This window comes from Carcharodon carcharias, chromosome 11, assembly GCF_017639515.1.
Source record: "Carcharodon carcharias isolate sCarCar2 chromosome 11, sCarCar2.pri, whole genome shotgun sequence".
Taxonomy (NCBI): domain Eukaryota; kingdom Metazoa; phylum Chordata; class Chondrichthyes; order Lamniformes; family Lamnidae; genus Carcharodon; species Carcharodon carcharias.
The window spans coordinates 67,856,258-67,878,694 of record NC_054477.1 but is presented as its reverse complement, the minus strand read 5'-3'; the positions used below and the strand labels follow the sequence as shown (position 1 = coordinate 67,878,694).

General features: G+C 37.6%; 1 protein-coding gene across 2 annotated transcripts in view; it reads right to left on the bottom strand.

The window, feature by feature from the left end:
- Window positions 1-3,650: 3,650 nt before the first annotated feature.
- The window catches only part of sept10 (septin 10), a 53,606-nt gene continuing 34,819 nt past the window's right edge, over window positions 3,651-22,437 (bottom strand). Inside the window, exons 5-11 of one of the 2 annotated variants that reach the window (XM_041199594.1) lie at window positions 21,734-21,895; window positions 21,192-21,288; window positions 16,530-16,698; window positions 12,744-12,876; window positions 9,982-10,172; window positions 7,713-7,760; window positions 3,651-5,962 (exon numbers count right to left, since the gene is read on the bottom strand). In XM_041199594.1, coding sequence (XP_041055528.1) covers window positions 7,754-7,760; window positions 9,982-10,172; window positions 12,744-12,876; window positions 16,530-16,698; window positions 21,192-21,288; window positions 21,734-21,895 — 759 coding nt within the window. In that variant the 3' untranslated portion in view covers window positions 3,651-5,962; window positions 7,713-7,753. Of the gene's footprint in view, window positions 5,968-7,712; window positions 7,761-9,981; window positions 10,173-12,743; window positions 12,877-16,529; window positions 16,699-21,191; window positions 21,289-21,733; window positions 21,896-22,437 lie in introns of both variants that reach the window. The other variant, XM_041199593.1, reaches the window with a different exon arrangement.

Below are 22,437 nucleotides of genomic sequence, written 5' to 3'. Positions count from 1 at the left end.
GAAGGTGTGGTGTTTTTATCCCTTAAGACAGGCCATCTAATGTCAATAAAAGATCAGAGTGTTATGAAAGCATATAAGGAAAACTTACCAATTAACTAGTGAACATACAATAAAGGAAGAGTGACTCAAGTTTCAGCAATTTATTACATAGTATTCCTAAGCAATTTGCCTTCTGGTCCACAAATTGTTTAGCTCAACATGTAATGTTCTTCAATCTCCTCTAAGAATATGTCTTTTCACACAAACAAAGAAGTGACAAATAGGATTAGAGTGTAGAAGACATCCTTTAGCTGTGGACAGAACATGTTGTCTAAAGTACATAAAGGGAAAAATACACAAACTTATCAATTAACTAGTGAACATACAATAAAGGAAGAGTGACTCAAATTTCAGCAATTCATTACATAGTATTCCAAAGCAATTTGCCTTCTGGTCCACAAATTGCATCTGAGTTAATGGTTATGGCTGCAAGCTTCACTTCAGAGCTTTGAGAATACAACTCCAGGTTAACATTGAAGTAGTGGAAATGCTGTACTGCACCTCCTTTTAAAAGAAGAGGTCCCTTCTATTTTCTCAGGTGGCAGCAAAAGTTTCCATGACACTATTTGGGGAGAACTAACCTGCTTCTCTCAGCATCCTTGTCAATATTGATCCTTCAAACAGCTTCACTAATAGAATGACCTGTTCATTTACTTCACTGCTGTTCATGGAACCTTGCTGTCTGCAAATTTACTGCCATTTCTCTACAACAGTGACGAGGCTTCAAAATACTTAAAAGCTGTTAAGCACTTTGAGCTATGCTGGGATTATGAAAGGTGACATATAAAAACAAAAAACCACTTCAACAAAGCTTGGTAGTTAAGTGTACTGGACCCGATCAAGAGATTATGCCTTCAAATCTTACTATGGGAAGCTGTGAAATTGAATTCAATAAATCTGATAATTTGTGGCAGGCATCAGAAAGAAATTGACAAACTGGGTTGCCAAGACTTCAGGGAAGGGAACAGGCCCATGCTTATCCAGACTGGCCTCCAGGTCTACACAATAGGCCATACTTAACTGCAGCAGGGCATCTAACTGCATCTGCCATCAGTTAAGACCTGCCTTTGCACAGTTTTCTAATATTTTTTGTCGCAAGTTTCCTGGAAGTGTGCATGGTAACATCACAGCATCTTGGATATGAGTGAACAAGGCAAGCAACTGGATCTCATTAACCAGGTTAAACATTGTGAAATTAACAGTGCAAGGACCGAGGAGTTCTAAATTAATGTGGGTGAATTGCAAGTCAAATCAGGTACAGAAAGAGAAAAAAAAAGGGAAAGAAAGATATGGCTGAGAGAAGAGGGGCAATGGGAAAAAAGTAAAAATGATTTTTAATTGTTTTTAAAATCTACAATAATTAAAACCTGATGGAATAAGATTCCTCCACACTTAGGGCAGAATATTAAGCAACCCGGCTGTGCGTAAACTGAAGCATGATGACATTGGGACACTCGCCCGATGTCATCACGCAGTCGTGCGATATTTCGTTCGGCAGGCGCACAGAGTTGGCAACGTGCTCGCTGACAATTAAAAGGCCTATTAAGGCCATTAAAAAGGTAATTAAATTTAAATTTTCGCTGCCGATCCAACCTAATGGTTGGTGGGCAGGTGAAAAGACCAAGCGACCATTGCAATTTTTAGGAAACGTCATCCATGGGCGGGACAAGGTTTCCTAAAGAAAATAAAAATCAAATAAAAATTTTACACTTGAATTAAAAACATGACGCTGCTCATGTGACAGTCACATGTGCGGACATGTCTTAGGACATTTTTATTTTATTTATAAACTGCGCTTCATCTCCGAGGCAGCTGTGCCTCTGAGATTATGAAGCGCTCACTCGCATGCATGCGCAAAGTTCACGCTAGGCCCGCTCACTCTCCTCCTCCTCCGCCACCACCACCCCCCCCCGCCCGCACAGGCAGCGCTCAGTGCTGCTGCTTGCGTCACATGGGCAGGTCTTAATTGGCCTGCCAACATGAAATTGTGGTGCGGTGCCAGTCACGGGCAGCAGCCGGCTTCCTGACTGCCCCCGCCTAGCCCGCACGCCAAGGGCAAAATTCTGCCCTTAGTAATTTTCAGTTGACTCCACACTTAGATCACTCCACTTACTTAATTTTCAGTAACAAAACTTGATTGGCAGAAATTACTGATGCTGTAAAAAGGGTACTTTGTGGAAAGATTAGTTTGTAACAAGTACACAAACTTCACACCATTCAATTCAATCACAATTCTGAGATTCTGTAATGCATTTCAATTGTGAGCCAGACAGGGATGCATTTTTGCGAAGTCACTGGCTGTATCATGCAACTCAGACAATTCTGGATATTTGAGTTTAATCACACATCTGCCCCACAGCTAAAGCTGCTGTAATATTACACAAATAACAATGAGCACCACTGGTTTGACCAGAAAATCTGGGTGAATGTGATTGAATCTTATTACTCTTTGTCGTGACTATTTATTTGTAAAAACACTATCTCAGGGCAAAAAAAGTGGTGTGCCAGCATCACATATACTGAGATCAGATTTTTAAAGAATCTTGTACTGGTACAAATAATTAAATCAGTTAAGAAGGGAATTTTGAAAAGCTGGACTTCCATCAAATTTTAGAACACTTAAGAGTTTGAGTTTTCATTTACATAGATTTCACATTTACTTGGTCTTTAAATACATAAGTTGTCATTTTGCAGTTCTGTACAGTTCAGTTAATAGCCATATATTAACAGATGCAACAGCAAGATCAAAACATCACACTCTGCAAATGTGTTAAACAGTGAATCACAGATATGTAAAGATCATTCAAAACTGCCTAAAAAAATTGCCACTAAATACAATTTAAAATTGAGTATATAGTTTAACAATGATTTGACAACAGTTTCTCTCCCTGCTTCCACATTATTATTTCTGAAGTCCCTAAAAACCCCTGTTGTTTCTCATTTGCTTGCTACCGCTCTGCCACTCGTTCAGACATGCAACCAGAATCCTTGGGTTGAATATTACACAGGATGCAGGGTCATCACCCCCAGCATAAAAGTCAGGGGCAAGCTGCCAGTCGCCCCGCTGCAGTTAGCTCACTCTTAATTGGCTTGAGGTGGAACTTCCGCTCCCATCAGGGATGAAGTCCCACCTCCAAGCAGACTGTCAAATCACCAGCAGCTCTCTGGCCCCAGTAGTGCTACCAGAAGCAATGGCCACTTTTGGTACTGCAGCAAGTCCCAAAGGGAAGTGTGCTGCAATGGAGCCGGGCATGAAGGTATGTGCAGAGTATTGACGGGGCTAAGCTGGCAACCGCTGGAGAGAGGGGTGGTGGCAAGATGGGAATTGCAGGGTTGGCCAATACCTTGGTCAGGGCTTCTGACGGGCGCAGCGGGCCCGAAAAGGAGATTCTTTCTCCCCCCACACCACTCCTTGCCTGGCCACCATCCACTAGGTTTTACCTGGAGCTGGCCTCCCCTGCAGTGAGTAAAGTCCCAGCAGCAACGGCAGGGAGCCTTTAAGTGGTCCACAGGCAAGCAGTCAGCCTGATGCCTACCCCACCGCTCATAAAATTTAATGTCTTTTATGCTGGGGGTGGTGACCCTGCATCCTGTGTAATATTCAACACAAGGATTCTTGTTGCATGTCTGAACGATTCGCAGAGGGGCAGCAAGCAAATGAGAAACAAGAGAGGTCTTTGGCGGACTCCAGGCACGAAGAGAAACTGTCAAAACATATTACTCATTAAACACCATGGACAGGGGCTGGGGCAGGTAGACCATGAGGATGGTACTGTTGACATCGCATCCAATTCTACTGCTCCTCCCCTCACCCTGCCTGCCGTCCCACCTTCAGGGGGCTATAAAATTTGTGTCCACAAGTACACAAATAACACCAAGCTCTAATTTTGCCCAACTTTTCTTGACCACTACCACCACCCCCTGCCACACTGCCTTCATGTGTTGTCAGATTGTCAGTATTGGATGAACCAGTTTTCTCCAGTTAAATACTGGAAAGACTGATGTTACTGTCTTTGTACCCTGCAACAGACTTTGTACCCTCAGTCAATTCTAACCCATTCACTAGCCACCATTTCAGGTTCAAATCAATAGCAACCTCCACACCCTTTTTGTTTGCTTTTCCCAGACTTTGGGCACTGAAGCCAATTGTACACCACCTCCCTTTCTGCTGGCAGCCATCTGAAAGCAGTAACCTCAACATAAACTAGGGAATGAAATTAGAGTTACCATTTTATGAATGCTTAATATGCCATGTAGTACAATTGTCTACCAAGTCATGGGGAGAAGCCACAATTTTCATTTAAAGATTTGACATTAATACGAATAACCAAGCATCCACATATTTTTTCAACGACAAGTTTAATTGGTAAAGTAATTATATTACTGATGAAACACAGGCTGAAACCAAAGTGTTTTGTGTAAGACTTTCTTCTAAAGTCAGTGAAGCATAGCCAACAGCAATACAATAGGTACGTGTTTGGGAAAAGGAGACCCTGACAGATCAAAATACCACCTCCAAAGGTAGAAAAGCACATAATTTGGCTTGACTTGAACATTAGGTCCAAAAGCCGATGTATTCTATACACTATCATAGCAATGCTAAATGCCACAATGGTGTGTGAATTTTTGGGAGCTGCGTTTATGTTAAGTTGTATAGTTAGAGGTAACAATGCTAATAATGGAGTGTTATTCTGAAAAAAACATCTGTATTCAATAGCACACCAATATCTCGTCACAGCAACTACAGGTTGCTGCAAGCTCTGAATCAGAAATGCAAAGATCTCTAAAATACAAGAAAGGTTATACTGTTGCAATTATATTATGCAATATACATTTCTTATACATCTACCAAAAGTTAAGAAATCTTAAGTTTTAAACATTATTGGTCAAAATTTCATCTCAACTATAAATGATAATTAGATACGTGATATTAATACAAACTTACTATGTTAAAATTCAGTCCACCTCAAACGAGTCAGCATTTCATCATAATGCTATTATTTAATTACGGCATCTGCACTAGCACTGAGCACATGTGCTCTTTCCTATTCATCCATTTTGCCAGTGGGCATCTTCCAGCTGTATTTGAAAATGCAAATCCACTTCACACAAATAATATCCACAATTGACTCCATTAATGATAACACATGAAGTTCCACCACCACTGGCAAAACAACTGTGCTATGGGTAAGAATAGTTTGAGAATTTAAGAAGAAAAGTACATGCACCATCAATTTGCTCTCAAGAGATAACATATCTAGCATTTACATGGTAGATCATTGTCGTTTTTTTAAATCACCTGGTAACATTAAATTGGTCTTAAGGAAACCTGATAAAATTGAGAGCTTTCTCTAACCTACTGAAGTGCAACATGTGCACACACATACTTTGGCGTACAAAGAACATTACTCGATTGTGCATGCTCAAGTACATATAAATGTCAAAATGTTCCTCCCTTCTTGGGGTTAAGAAACTTGCCATAGTACCAGCTTAATTCAATAACAAAGCTTAGAGAAAATCTCTGAAAAAAAATGCAGAATATAAAAAGTTTTCAATGTACGCATTAATAAAAAACTTAGTATTTCATAATTTTCAGGCACATTCACAAAAAATAGAGATATATAACTGAAATCAAGTGATAAATACAAATATTTCCCTGAAAGAGACACTTAATAATTAGGCAAGTCTTGTGTAACCAGGATTAGCACCCTTGTTGTTTTAAATAAATGGCTTATTATACAGCTATGCAGGCAGTGCATTCGACACAAACTAGATGATTCATACATGGTTTAATGCACTGGTTTCATCCATCCAAACAATCCAGAGGGAAAATGGCAGCAAGTAGTTGGATAGCAGTGATCTAGCTGATGATCAGAATAGCATTCATACGTGATGTCTTCAAAAAAGTTCCAATACATGAAAGCTGAACTGAAATTGAGAAGAGTTAATTCCTCAGAGCAATTTAAGTGTAGATCAGTATCATCACAAGTTAACTATTCAGCTCATTGTAAAAATCTATATCTGGATTGTGTGGTGATGCACATCATTTAGACATTAAAATGTCCAACATGGGCAAAGGACAATTGCTACATTATTTCCACACCATAAAACAAATAAAGGCACATGTCACAATGGAAGTTGATAGAAAGACTAATAAGACTGATGGATTCTGAGGCAACTGGTAACAAAATTTGTGCTTCGATAACTGGATCAACAGCCCTTGATAATCTTCCAGATTTTTTGAGATACTGTGCAAGCAAATGTCCACTTTGTATAGCAACATGCATTTGCATCTTCCTAATTCTGCTATTTGAGTTCAGGTAATTTTTCTGTTGCACTTCACAATGAGTGCACATTGCCTTGTGCATTCACATCACAGGAGGAAGAGGAGAAGGAATTTTAAAGAATATTTTGTGAGAAAGCAAACTCTTACACAGAATATACATCTCGCCACACAATGCATTTATATGATTGTAAATATTGCACAGCAAGTCTGAAAGAAGGAAAGATGCTCACAGGAAGTCTGAAAAATAATGCAAGGAAACAAGTTAAACATTTGCAACTTATGGTTTATTACCCTATAAAGCAACTGAGTACTTCCTATAAACCTGTTAGAAGGGGAAGATTGTGAGTGGTTAGAGAAAAATGAAAGAGTGCGGGGGACCACACACCAAAAAACAGGGTTATATAAAAAATAAGTTGAACATCTTTCCTTCCTGAGGGGAGACTGAAACTGCACAAGGCGGGTATCTGGGCAGGTTGGGAAAAAAAACTCGTTGGATCGTGTGTGCTAGACATTGAAAGAACTTCTCTACAATTTTACATGCCACAGAAAAAGATAATTCCTTTGGTACTTAAGAAAAATATTCCTAACTCATTTTTTGAAATCAGTTAATTGGAATTAATTGAATTAATCAAATTATACCATCACCAACAGATGATTAATTTCATTATTACAGTACTGTGGAATGTTGCTGTGTGCAATGTAGCCACCATATTTGTCTACATAATAGTGTGATGAATTTGATGAGGCGTTCCTAATCTGCAAAACCTTTTCTATTCAGGGACTTTTCGATAGATATGTATTATTGATCACAATTGATTGGAATTAAGAGTAGTTTTTCTTGTTGTACAGTTAATTAAAGCATCAAGCGTGGCTAATCTCTCAACACCATAGCTAAAGAATTTTAAGTCCGTGTTTAGGCATTAGCATGAGATATTCATTTACTAGTGGATTGGGTATTACTTAAGAGCTATGGAAGAAAAATGGATTTGCTTTAAAGATTTTAAAACTTAAAGGTGGTAACCTGTATGTGCAGAATGCTGAGAGGCAGGTCTGAAACAAGAGAAAGCATCCCATTGCTCCACATAAATTAATAAAAAAATTCAGAAAATAAATGTTTAGCTGTCATTTAAAATTGTATCTGCCATGCAATATATTCCACATTTAAAAAAATTATTTGATGGGATGTGGGCAAGGCCAGCATTTGTTGCCTATCCCTAATTGTCCTTTAACTGAGTGCCTTGCTTTGCCATTTCAGAAGCAATTAAGAGTCAACCACATCTCTCCAACAATAGCACTAGCCAAATGCATTTGTGAAATTTATAAGAAATAGAATTAAATAACTGGTGCCTTTGAAGTCACAAAAGCTGCTGTTCTAATGCCTGCTTACCTTATAAAGTGAGGTGCAGCACTACACAGGGAAACAAAAAATTAATAGCTAGAAGACAAAGCAAAGAAACAAAAATAATAATTAGCAACGTATAGTTTGGCAAATTGATTTGTAATGCCTTGTTAAAATCAAATTACAATTTTGTAGATTCTATGCTTTTTGATTGCGTTTCCAAAGTAATGCAATGTAAAAAAAGTTAACTTCAAATTTACAAGAGTAAATTATTTTCAGGCTGTAGTACACAGTTTTAAATGTAGCTGTTCCCACCAATTGTTAACTTTACAGTAAGTTCCTGAATCAAAGACCAACAGGACCCTCCCTAGGTTCAAACCCTGGTTGGTTCTGTCTTTGCCTTCAGCCAGGGTGGACAAAGCAAGCCAAGCTCTGCGCCGTATTGCTATCCAGTAGCCTTTGGTGAAGCAATTATTTGCAGAAGCAAAGTAAGGACTTATTCGTTCAGCTTTGATACATCACCCAACATTACAATTATCATTCACACGTTTTGAATATTAAATTATATATACAAAGCTCCAGAGCTAACTAACTGTATCTAGTTGCATGCTCCAAACAGAAGTTCAATCAATTTCCGGCATGATAAATTGATTCTAACCTCTATCACCAGGAATATTTTCATTTAATGGTGACTTAAAATAAGTAACATTTCATTAGGGTACAGTTGGCCTACAGTATGGAACTGGAAGTCATGGGTAACATTTGTTCAATGAACAGAACTGTCACTCCCATTCCATTTAAATAACTTGATAATATTCATTTCCTCGACTCATACATTTGAGAGTGGCGAAGAGTCAGGGAGATAATATTATCCGGTGTAACCTGATGAGTCACTACCTTTGGGATAAGCAAAGAAAATTTAAATCAAAAATTAAAAAATTGATCATATCTCATGTGGTGATGAATAAAAATTTTAAAAATCCTCAATCTTAAAACAATATGAAACAAATCTATACACTTGTATAGCAACAGCCAAAATGCATTTTACTATACAAAACATAATCCATAATTATCCAAGATAAAACAGATAAAATTCTAAAAAAATAACTCCTAGAACCTTTTTGAAACTTATATGATTGCAGAATAAGGGAGTCATTCTACTCATTAGAACCAGCACCAGAAATAGCTAGATTAATCCCATTTTCCTGCTCTCTCTCTGAAGTGTCACATTCTTCAACCATTTAAATCAAATTCCTTCTTAAATGGTGAGATTAACTTGGCTTCAATATTCACTTGTGGCATTTGTTTTTTTAAAAAAGAAACTTTATGCACAAAGGAAACTTGTAACCTATCTTTATTCTACTTCTCATACTAATCCCAAACTTGTGCTCTTTGCCACTGATTCACCAAACAATTGAAAGAGTTTTCTTTTTCAATTATTAACTATCAAACCATTAATTCAAATAAAACACATCTATTAGATTATTTCATCTTCACAGCTCTAGTAAATATAATACTAGCTTTTCAGGTCTCTCATTATTCAAGTCACTGCTATCATCCACAATCTACATTTAACTATGGCTCCTTTATCCCAAGGTGCCCAAAGTGAAAATAGTACTCTGTGAACTAATCACCGCCTTGTGTAAATTTTAGATTCGCCTTCAATATATCCAAAATGTCATTTTCCATTTATTTTTAAAAAGGTTTTTCTCAGCGGCAATTTTGTTGCGCCTCAGCTCTACTTTATTTAGAATATAGTTCCATTCTCTGTTCTCCTCCATTAAAATGTACTACTTCATATTGATGTTATTCTGTGACAGCTGCAAACAATGGGACTCACATTTTCTTACATACATTGTATCAACAGGAAATCAATTAATAGATGTCCTCTGGTAGAAAGCAAATTTTGCAGATATGTTTTAAAGTTGAAAAATGTGTGCAAGCTCCTGATCTTGCTCAAATTAGTTTTCCTTTCCTAACATTTTGTCAAGCACACCTTGATTTTTCTTTCATCCTTTAATTATGTAAAATTAAAAATTCAAGTTTCTTCATTTTTTTTAAATTCACCTTTTAAATCCCAATTCTCCTGCCAAAAAAGCCTGGTAGGAAACATGTTCCTAGGCGTTAGACTATTTTGCTTCCTAGCTAATCTAGATCTTAATTTTCCTTCGCTGTTGGGAACATCGTCCCCCCCACCCCCCACCAGAATGGCTAGGTGAGATTGCACTTGCAAGGGAAACTTTTACTATTTTTGCTGCAAATACTATAGGAAAAATGATATTAGAAAATTCAGTTTACATCAAGATTGTACACGTACTTTTTGCGGTCCTTATCTTTCTTGAGATTCATTTGTGGTGCAGTCTGGAATGCCTGGCCTTGAAGCAATTCAGTTGCAGCCTTCTTCTTATTGAATATACTCATCTCTTCATCCAGGACACTTTTTTTTTCATCCAATTTCTTTCTCTCTTCCTGATGCATTTTCTTTAGCTGTTCAAATTTATCTTGCAACTGCCGAAAGGGTTTTTTTTAAATAAAAGGTCAATAAACTCAGGTTCCACAAGATGGCAGTAAATCCCAAATATTTTCTCAGTACAGGGTCTTGCTTATAAAGTAAAACTGTGGATGATTCATGCATACACAATCTTAGACTTCGTCACAGTTGCTGTGCGCACACATGGATTTTTGACCCCCTCTCTCCACTCCTGATTTGTTTAAATTAGTTCACTCTGTAGAGATATTGCACCACAGAAATGATTAGTTTGCCTTCCCTAAATTGTCAAGCCATTCTTCATTTTTGCTTTCATTCCTCAATTGTGTAAAATTAAAAATTCAAATTTGCTTAATTCTTAACTTCGTTTAAATCCCAAGAAGTGTGTACCATCTTCTGCCAAAAAGACTTGGTAGAAAACATGTTCAAGTTTTAGACTATGTTCCTTGCTAATCTAGATCTTAATTTTACTTCCCTGTTAGGAACAATTTTATTTGCATTAAGTCAAAAATTAAAGATGGATTTTCAAAAATAAGCACAGTTTGGGCCCAAGATTTAGGTCAGTCAGGTTTAACAATAAAGGCTTAATTGCAATGATTCACCCGACAAAGCCTCTTGAATTAGCATTGTCACTTTCTATTACCAAAACAACAGTATCATACTACAGTTGAGAGTGAGTGTTATAAGACCTTTACATAAATTAGATCATCACTGGGCAGATACATCAGGCTAGTAAGTCAGTTCAACACCACACCCAAGAGAAAGGTTAATAGTAATTTTATAACCCTGTATTTTATATTTGGTTTAAAACTAATGCTGGATTTAATCCTTGCGAGTACAATTATCCAATTATTTACTTACTATACCCAGTATTCTTTGCTTACAAATGCAAGTGTCTTAATAAGTATTAATAAGCCAAACTTGTCCCCAGTCAAGTGCAATCCATCCAGTAAGCAATAGCAACTAATGCATATTCAATCAGACATGCACTTCGGACATCACACAATTTCACTTTGTGCTTTCCTTTTCTCTTGCTGTAATGCTGCAGGACTGTTTCACTTGATGTCATTTTGATAATTTATTGCTAAACAACTGGTCCACCATTTATCATGTGGAATTACTCTCATTCGCTACAACAAATGAAAATTATTTAGGCTACAGGTGTTTCAGATTTACACTTAAATCACAAAGATGCAATTTTTCACCACTGATTTTTAAGAAAATGATTTCAAAAGCTTTCAGGTAAAGTTCTTTATTAGACAAGGTTTTCATTTTTGAAGTTTTATTGCATTGCATTTTTACACCTCTGGAATGAAAACTGCACTACCAAATTGACTGCATTATTGATTGTTAGGAAATAAAAATCTTTTTTGTTATATCGCTCATGGTAGACTCATTTTCTTTTAACTGAACTGGTATTGCAATAATCAGAATTTTCTCCAGTTTTTTGCTAAAAATTTACTTGGAGGGTGGGGGAGTTCTCCCAATTGGCTGCTAACTTCAACAGAAAACTGGTGGAAACTCTTTACAAGTGAATCCAGAGTTCAGATTGAACTTCTGCCAAAGTTATAGCAGCCTAAAGGGCGAACACTCAAGGAAATTCCATCACATTTGTCTTGTAATTATTTAATTAGGGCAGTGATGTTGTAGAGCATCCACCTAGCAACGCTCGCCATAACTACTGAAATTCTGGTGACAACACAAATTATTTAATAACTTTGTTTTAAACTGGCCCTACTGTTTCATTGCCATGCTAACAAAGTCTGTTAGAGTTAACTTTCTTACAGTGCTGAACCTTTCTATACAGTGGAAAAATAAAGCACAGTTTGTGTTTTTTATTAGCCCTGCCTCATTTGTACTGAACTAATCTGCTTTAATTACTTCAAAACACTTCCTTTATCTGCATAACACATTAATGCTACATCTTAATGAGACAAGTTTTTTTAAAAATATGTAGTCAATTTTCAAAAGTTAAATTTTGATAAAGAATTTTGTTTTGTATCTTCAATTTATATTCTGTGTGGCATATCATGTCGTATCCATGCCAGAGTCTAACCATATATCCTTACTCTGTTTCCCAGTTCCCAATCAATTACTGCCACCTTGGCCACGAATGTGCTCCCACAACAATGTTAGGTAGGGAATGCCAAGGCATATTGCTTTTCGTTGTAACTGAGGGAACATGTCGAAATTACAATGGTGTACGACTCAGAGGTGAAGGTGCTTCCACAATGTTGGAGCTCATGGTCTTCTTGAAAGAGATTGCAGGGGAGGAAAATGTTGTGTATAGGCAAATTATTGTATTCTAGTTTGATAATTAGAAATATTCTAATTTCTGTACAACATTATACTACTGCAGGTGAAGCATCCCAACACAATTTATTCCACAAAGTGGATGACAGAAGCAAGATTTTTCAGAAATTGAGCCAATTGAAAACTCCACACAGTCAAGCTCCTTTCAACAGGTTTGCTAAGTAATCACTGCAACTCTACTAGCTTTGTTACTTAAGTATCATACTGCAATGTGTGTACAATGTAGAAATTAGTGTTTGTGCAAGCTTACATATGGTACAATTCAAATATTTCAGTACCTCCCTCTCTGCCTCTTTTAACTGAGACTCCTTTTCTTTGACTCGCATCACAAACATTTGTCTCATTTCTTCCTCCTTTCTATGAAGCTCGCCAAGAAACTCATTCCTCTTTGCTTCATATGTTTCTTGAAGGCTGGAAGAAAGTATTAACTAATTGTTTCAAAAACCCTCTGCACATCAATGTCAAAGTTATAGCCTCAATCCAAATGTGCTGATTGTAGTCAGAATTTCCAACTCGTATTCCAGTCATCTCCTTATATCTAAAGGTCCAACAAAGTATTTGAAAATTTAAAAACTCATAAGTTGATACCATTAACAGAAGACTTTTCACAAGTCACAACCATTCAATTGTGAAATTGAACAACTATTAATAGGATTGGCAACATTATTTTTGTATTTAGTATACTAAGAAAAAACATCTTCTGCAAGAGGTTTAATTTTTGTTTGGTAACTGATTGGCTTTAGGAAATTAGGATCAGCAGTGGATCAATAATTTTGAGAGTCTGCCACACAAAAACATTTAAAAAACATTGTCTCAAGGATGGCAATTAACAGAATTGGAGACAAATAATAGTATAAACTCTAGCTACAAACAAAATCATAGTTTAAAAACATGCATGCACCCTAACCGCCGAAACCGTCTGCTAGTAAAGTATATCATATTCCACATGACAGTACTATCATCTATTATCATCTCAGTAAAGGAGTACATTTTTCAAACATGGAAGTCAATCATTATGCAGGATATGTAGTTTCTGTTGAGTATCAAGTCTGTTTAACTGGACTAAAGAATGGTGAGCAGTCAGAAGTTTCTATGAAAATTAACTGTTAGTAACATGAAATTGCACTGACTGAAACTTGCAATTTTCACTTACTGGGTGAGTTAGATGAACAATGAATGGATTTAAATTTGATAATCAGGAAAGCTTTCCAACCCAGAACATGCATCAAAATCTTCCTCTTCCTACAGAGCTTTATTTTTATATGAGCCAGGCAAGAAGAATGGTTAAAAGTAATTGGATACATTTAAGCAGATATGTTTCAGCAGTTGATATTTGTGCAAGGAGAAAAGCCCATGTAATGGGACAGATTTTGCTCTCAGTGGCAAACAAGTGGCACCAGATGTTCATGAATATTACACAGAGGATAAATCAAGGACCCATTTGTCCTCAGGTGCATGTAAAGATCCCCATAGTGCAAATTGAAGTAGAGCTGGAGACCTTTCCTGGTGTCCTGGCTAATATTTATCCCTCAACCAACATCACCAAAAACTAAACTGGTAATTTATCTCTGCCTTCTGTGGTCATTTGCTGTACACCAATTGGCTGCCATGTTTCCCTAAATTGCAATAGCAAATACACTTTGAAGTGCTTAATTGACTATAAAGTGCTTTGGGATGCTCCAAGGTCATGAAAGCCCTAAAGTCCTTTCCATTAAGAACAGAGGATTTTTCCCTCAACGTCCTGGCCAGTATTTATCCCACAGTCAACACAATTAAAACTGGTTGTTTAGTGGTACAGAACTCAAGTATTGCTGAAAAAAGTCATCTTGTCGAAGCTTTTTGTCTTGCATTCATCAGGACAAGCGCAAGGATACCAATGTCAGGGGAAGCAACAACTTTATACTATATGAGACGAGTGTGCTGATTGATTGGCAAGTGGCTCTGATTGGTAGAGGTGTTGCCATGGAGAATGCATCAGTTAATGGTGACTAACAGTTAACTGCCAAGCATTGTTTGAAATTTAAACCAGGCAGCTTGACTTGGATTGGTCAAGGCACTGCCCTGAGGAATGAACCAGCAAATGGCTATCGCTTTATTTGTTTTAGCTGAAACAGGCGCAATGCATGTACACGTTCTTTTTGTCTGCAAAGAACAGGACCCTGTGTATTAATATACATAGCTTCCAGTACACACAAATGCACCACATGGTTGGGCAAATTGTTACAATCAGTTTTGAACAAGTTTTCTGGATACAAGGTGAAGGATTCCTTCACATTTGCAAAGACCATACAGGACTTGCATATCGATAGCGATGCTGTGTCCATGCGCTCATTTGACATTGCTAGCCTATTCACCAATGTTCTATTTAAGAAAGCCATAGATATTTGCACTGCAGCATTACATCATGGTGATCTAGATCTGCCACAATTGAGTGAACCAGTATTCACTGAGATTATGAATTTGGCAATTGGGGCAGTTCAGTTCAGCTTTAACGATACCGTGTATGCCCAAATAGATGGTGTTGTCATGGTATCTCCTCTAGGTCCAACTCTCGCAAACATCTTTGTTGGGTTCCATGAGAAAGATGTCTTCAATGGAATGACACCTAACCTCCTACACTTGCGTATTTCTGATACGTGAATTATGTTTGCTATACCTAAGTCCGTAGCAGCATGCAATAATTTCACTGCATGTCTTAATGGGCTCCATCCTGTACTCAAATTCACCTTTGAAATGGAGCAGTCAAATGAACAGCCTTTTCTTGACGTGCTAGTTGAGAAATCTGCCAGGGGATTCTCCACCACGTTCTACCACAAGCCTACCTTCACTGGTTAATATATGTGCTGGGATTCTTTCAGTTCTACACACTATAAGATTGGCCTTATCGGCAACCTCGTAAATAGGCTCCAAGCCATTATTCACCATGAAAGCTTTATGCTGAAATAGGGCGCATCAAAGATATCCTGCGGGATAATAGCTACCCTGATCAGATCATTTCACGGTGTATATTGTGCAAATTCATGAATGGGTCTAAGGCCGTCACTTTCGGCCCTGAAAAGTGCTGAGTCTACCTCAGATTACCCTGGGGTAAGGTATCGCAAATATTTGAGCAACAGGTGAACCTAGCTGTTTCATGCTGCTACTATGCAGTAGCAACATGAGTGGTATTTGCCACTAACAGGATACTGCCATCACGCCAAAAAGGCATTCTGCCTATCAAACAAATGAGTAATGTGGTATATGAATTTCAGTGCCAGTGTGATGCTAGGCCGTACGCCCCAAAGACTGGCGGATTGTATTGAACAGCATGTCCCTTCTGCTTTTTGTAACGGGCAAGGTACAGATCGTACCCAACCAGCCCATGCTTGCAAAACTCAAAACAGTGTCCAACATTAGATGTGATTCCGTGATTGGATAACATTTGCTACATAATCCTCAGTGTACTAAAAATTCCGCTGACAACCAATTTAAGATAGTCAGACGGGCTCGCAGCATGGCGCATTTGCGTATACTGGAAGCTACGTATATAAATACACAGGGCCCTGTTCTTTGCAGACAGAAAGAATATGTACACACACCTTTCAGCTAAAACAAAAAAAAGTGATAGCCATTTGCTGGTTCATTCCTCAGGGTAATGCTTTGGCCAATCAAAGTCAAGCTGCCTGGTTTAAATTTCAAAAAATGTTTGACAGTTAACTGTCAGTCACCATTAACTGGTGCATTCTCCATGGCACCACCTCCACCATTTGCCAATCAATCAGCACTGTCTTCTCATACAGCATGAAGTTGCTGCTTCTCCTGATATTGGTATTCTTGCAATTGCCCTTATGAATGCAAGATGAAAAGCTTCGACAAAATGTCTTTTTTTCAGCAAAACATAATTAAAACTGCTTAATTGGTCATTTATAATATCGCCGTTTGTGAGGCTCGAGAGATATCTTTACACAGATGATTGTTACAGCATCGAGAGCTTTGTCACTGAAAATTATGAGGCAGAGACCATTGCACCTTTAAGACAAAAGCTGAATATTCAAAGCAGAGGAAGACACAAAGCTATTTTGTACCTGACTGGCTTGTTATTTGGATCTGTGTCTTTGAATCCCATCTCTTCTAACTTGCAGCGACGATACAGCTCATAATGCCGTGTGTGGGTCTGTTCTCTCAAGTCTTCCATGTTCACACAAACAAGCATCTCTCGCAGCTTCACAAAGTCACTGTGGTTCTCATTTTCAACTGAGACAAATTTGAACAATGTTCATTTTGTTTTATTTAAAAGTCTTGAAAATAAATTATCCATTTGTGGGCACAAAATTCAAAGTTTACTTACTCCTAAAATTTCAAAAAAATTCATTGCCATGTCAGAGGTTAGACTTTAGTGCACAAAAGCATTGGTAGTGTCACTGAAATTGTGCCAGGAGTTAGAAGCTTTCTGAAAAACCCATAAGACTCTCTAATGACAGGCCACAGTGATCAGTTAATAGGTGAATAGATGATTATTCCTAACCCAAGCACATGCAGCTCAAATGCATCCTCATTTCATTTAATTATTTATTATTTTTTGAGGCAAGGAGGCACGCTCATTGTATCAGAATAATACCCTGAATTTGAATCATTCAATATAGGTTCCTGTTGATCACCTCTGATCTGCAGCATTTCAAAAAACAGACTTTAAATCTTTTAATGTTGAGGAATGAGCCAAGGAGTTTGGTGCTGACTGTACAATTGAGGTTAGATTGCTTTCAAGGAAAATCACAGCACTCACTGACCTATCTAAAGGGTTTTAACTCCATCTTGCCAATGCCAATAGCAAAGGTGAAGAAAGGTGGTTTATTCTGCATAAGAGGTCATGCACAATCCCTCCGCTTTGCAAAAGTGACAGAGAAAGAAAATTCTCCTTTAAAAGTTCAGATTGGGGAAAAAAGAATTAGCCTTAATCATTCATGTTTTTGATAATTTGTTGATAAACAAGCACAGCTCACAAATAATAGCTGCGTGAAAATGACGACAGATTACGCATAGCGTTGAAGAAACACTATTACTCTATGTACCATCTGGAAAGATTAGCTCCAAGTGTTGGGCAGTCTGATGCAGCTGTCTTACTTTCCCTCCTTTTAATCCTTGTGGGACAGTACAATAGGAATTTCAGAAAACAGAACAATGCTTCATACTGCAAGGAAGCAGCAGTTACATTATTTCAACAACAGCAACACTTCTTTGGTATTGACAATCCCATACCCCAGATACACACAATTCCCTAATCCAGCCAGGCAGGACATCGTTGACTATACATCTGCACGTGAGCAGGAAGTAATTCCCTCTCGTATGCCGGTGTCAATAGATGCAGCCTAAACCATAAGATACCAGCCCAGGTGCTAAAGTTCATACAAATAAAGATTTAAAAAGGCATCTTCACAATTGCCAAAATTGTGGATCAAAATAGCCTTTGTGCTTTGTAAATCTATCTCAGAATCCTAGCTTAAGCAATTCACACATTTAGGACAAAGCAAAACTGAGAGAGCCTTGTTCACAAAGCCCACTTTGAAATCCTTTTTCTAAGAAATGTAAACAGTTTCAACAAACACCATCTATTCAAGATGATTTCAATTTGGACTGTTGGGCAAGCATCAACAAATGGCAGTCTTCACAGAAATAATCAATAGTTATGATAACAGTATCCTAGGGTAGACTTTGCACCTAACATTTAAGCAATAAACAAATAGAAGCAAGCCATCCACTGATTAACAAAACAAAATAGTGTACATGTTGGGAATCTTAAATAAAAACAGAAAATGCTGGAAACACTCAGGACAGGCAACATCTGTCCTGGAGTGGAGAGAGAAAGAGTTAACTTTTCAGCTTGATGACTATTCTGCTGGATCTGCTGAGTATTTCCAGCATTTTCCGATTTTACATCTACCACTTAACTGGGCAACTACAGAACAAACATGTTTGTATATCCCACCTTCCATCAATACAGAGAAACAGGCAGCAGGTCGCTCCAAGAATACATTCAACAGGAAATTTAATCCTGCTGCAATGCTGGAATAGCTAAATACAAATTCCCCAAAAAACCTGCTCTGAAACAAAATAGATCCTTCTGCCATCACAGCCATATCACCACCTCCTTCCAAGAAAAACAGAATCCAGCTGACAGTGCTGAAGAAATTTAGAAAATAAAACATATAAATGGGGCAAGTTTCAGTTGATTTGGATACAACCTTATATTGCCCTACAACGCCTAACAAAATAATAGTCGGTTTGAGGAAAAGGTGAACTGATTATTTAAATGAAATATTGTTAAGTATTATATTGTTAAGTATTTTATTATGTTTCAGCCTGTACCCAAATGTCTGGTAGGTAATTAATGGATAAATAATTAAAACCATTACAGATTGATTTGTCCTTTTCCCTTTTGGGCTAATGGTCTAAATAGTAAAATGGTGGTAAAGAGAGGAATGTGGCCAATTAAGGACCAAAAGGAGATTTACAGACAGGGGCAGAAGGCATGGTGGAGGTACTAAATAAGTACTTTGCATCTGTCTTTACCAAGGAAGAAGATACTGCCCAAGTAGTAGGGACAGGGGAGGTAGTTGAAATGATGGATGGGCTAAAACTGACAGACAAAGAGTTACTAGAAAGGTTGACTGCACTTGAAGTTGGTAAGTCACCAGTACTGGATCAGATGCACCTGAGGATATTGAGGGAAGTAAGCATGAAAAGTGTGGAGGCACTGACCATAATCTTCCAATCTCCTTCAGATATAGGGAGGCACCAGAGGACTGGAGAATTGCAAATGTTAAACCCTTGTTCAAAAAAAGTGTAAGGAAACCTCAGCAACTGTAGGCCAGTCAGTTTAACCTCGGTAGTGAGAACGTTTTTAGAAACAATAATCCGGGACGAAACTAACAATTACTTGGACGTGTGTGGATTAATTAAGGAAAGATCATGCTTAGCTAACTGATGGAGTGTTTTGAAGAGGTAACAGAGAGGGTTGATGAGGGTAATGCGTTTAATGTGGTGTACATGGACTTCCAAAAGTCTCACATAGACTTGCCAAAGTTGAAGCCCATGGAATATAGTTCAGTTGCACATTTTGAACAGTTTCTTTCAATCTTTCCCACTATTTATCACTATACCTTTCAGTTCATTTACTCAATTAACCTTAGCCATCTCTCCTCTCGTAATTAAGTAATTGGCTTTAAGTTTCAGATTCTTATCTGGAATTGGAGCATGTGCTTGCTTAATATGCAATTCAATTGTATTACAATCACTTATTTTCCTTGTGGACAATATCTTCATATGAGATTACTAATTAAACCTGTCTCATTACACAATACAAGATCTAAAAAAGCCTATCCCTTGTTGGTTCCATGACATATTCTTCCAAGAAACTATAAAAGGAAAGCATCCTACAAACACACCTACCAAACTACCTATGCCAATTTGATTTGTTCAGTCTACATGAAGATTAAAAATGCCCCATGATTGTTACATTGCCTTTGTTACAAGTTCCAATATTTCCTACCTAATGCTCGGTCCAATGATATAACTACTATTAGTATACCTATAAACTACTCCCGCCAAAGTTTTCTGTCCCTCATTATTCTATTATCCACCCATATGCTACTTCATGAACTTCTGAGCCAAGATCTTTTCTTACAACTATCTTTACGTCATCCTTTACTATCAGGGCTGCTACTCCTTTTCCATTCTGTCTTTCCAAAATGTTGTTTACTCTGGAATTTTTATTTCTCAGCCTTGGTCACCTTGTAACCATGGGCAGGATATTTAGGTGCAAGTGCGATCAGCAGGCCTGGGAGCAGCTAGGGAACGGACCGCTGACCGCGATTTTACGCTGGCTGGTCAGTTAACGGCCAGCAAGCTTGAAGCGTGCGCTGGAATGCTCAGCGCTGCTGGGGGGGGGGCAGGAGGAAGGTGGGCGCTGACTTAAGTGCGGGCACAGGCGAGTGCGGAATGAAAGTTCCCTGAAGGCAGAAAGCTGCCTCAGGGAGCTGAAGGCTTCAAAAGTATTAAATAAAAATTTTAAAATCAGAACAAAAATGTCCATGCATCATAAACAGTCACCTGAACTTATACATAACAATTTTTAAAATTTAATAATGGAAATTTCATCTCGCCCTTAGATGAGGTTTCCTGAAAAATGTAAAGGCCATCTGGCCGATTTGCCAGTCCGCAAACCATAAGGTTGGGCGGATCACAAAATATCAGGGACAATTACAACTTTAATGGGCTTAATTGCCCTCTTAATTGTCGGCGAGCACACTTCCGACTTTTGTACGTGCCTGCCGACCTAAATATCGCAGGAGTGCATGATGATATCGGGATGCTCGCCTGACATCATTGCACTTATTTTACGCTTGAGCGGGTCAAGTGCGCCCACACACAAACCTGAAAATTCTGCCCCATGTCTCTGTAACTGTGATTAGATCTAAACCATTTATCTATTTGTGTCACTAGATCTAAACTATTTGTCTGTTTGCGTCACTAGTTCATGTATTTTATTACGTATACTCTGCTCTCTAATTTGCATGTGCTTGCTCTTTTACTCCCATTTCATCTTCAGCACATCCAAAATAAAAACTAACAGAAATCATAGATTAGTTCTATTTAGCTAAATAGCTTGTGAAGCAGGTAATTTCTCCTTACTCCCAAGTTGTATCCGCCAAATTTTTTTTTTATTATTGCAATTCTTTTTCTGTTCTTACCTTGTACAACTCCCCATGGATACTGCCGCGCTTTAACCATTTTGTTCCCAACTTTCACTTCCTCTGTACTTCCAATTACAGCGAATGGTAGATGCCCCTAAATTTCAAGATACAAAAGAAAATCTATTCTAGCAAGCTGCATAGGAACACAGCATTCTAAGATCTGATATTCTGTTTGAATTCAGCATGGTAGACACTTTTCCTTTTAAAATTAGATGTTTCATTTGTCCTAACATGTGTTGCATTGTTCCACAATAACATGACTGAAGTTTAATAGAAATTTTAAAATATAAATTACTTTCAACTATTTAGCTACCATTTGACAAATGCTGCTCCTTTGATAACAGAAAAATTTACTCAAGCAGTCAAATCAGTTAATCAGTGCTGAAAGTGGCTAGATAATTTGACTAGATGACACAACAATAAGATTTCACTTGCAACTCTAATTCAAATACTCAAACAGTTAAGAGTTTTCTTCAATGGTTGACTCACCAATTCAATGTAGCTTTATATACTAGAACAATGTGCATTAAAATACTTACGTTCATGGTTGAATTAATTTTTGCAACCGTTTCATCATCAATTGGAAACTGATAGATTTGTACCCCATTGCTGACCAGTTCACTCATTATTTTGATTTTAAACTTATGAAGCTCATTTTTGGCGATAGTGTCTGCCTTTGCAATAACTGGAATGATGTTCACCTGTACAAACAAAAAAGAAAATCACATTAGAATTCATCCCCTCAGTGTTTATTTTAAAACAATCTAAAGTTAGAATTCAGCATGTTTATTAGTAAATTAAACAATAGAATAAAAAGCATCTCTCGGCTGTGCAAATTCTCAAGTGGACATTGTTGCTTATCTATTTGTCTCACATTATACTTGACTTTGTAGCATTTGAAGCTCCACTGCCCTGTCATTTTACTAATCAATGCTTGTGTTAAAGAGGAAAAAATTACAATGAGGAATCTATGGTTGCATTTTCATTTTGCATTTATACCCATTAACTTTATTGGGAGTACACCTATAGCAAATGCATCACCAACTGAGTTATACAACCATTTAGACATGTAACACTAAATTTTCGTCAGTATCGACTACAACTAACAGTTTGTAAATACATGATTTGTCATACTTTTTAAAAAGAAATCCAATTGGAAAGTTAACCCATCTGCTTCTCAGCTCAATGTTCTTTGAATAAATCTTAAAATTAATATTTTCATTTAAAATTTATTTTAATGCAG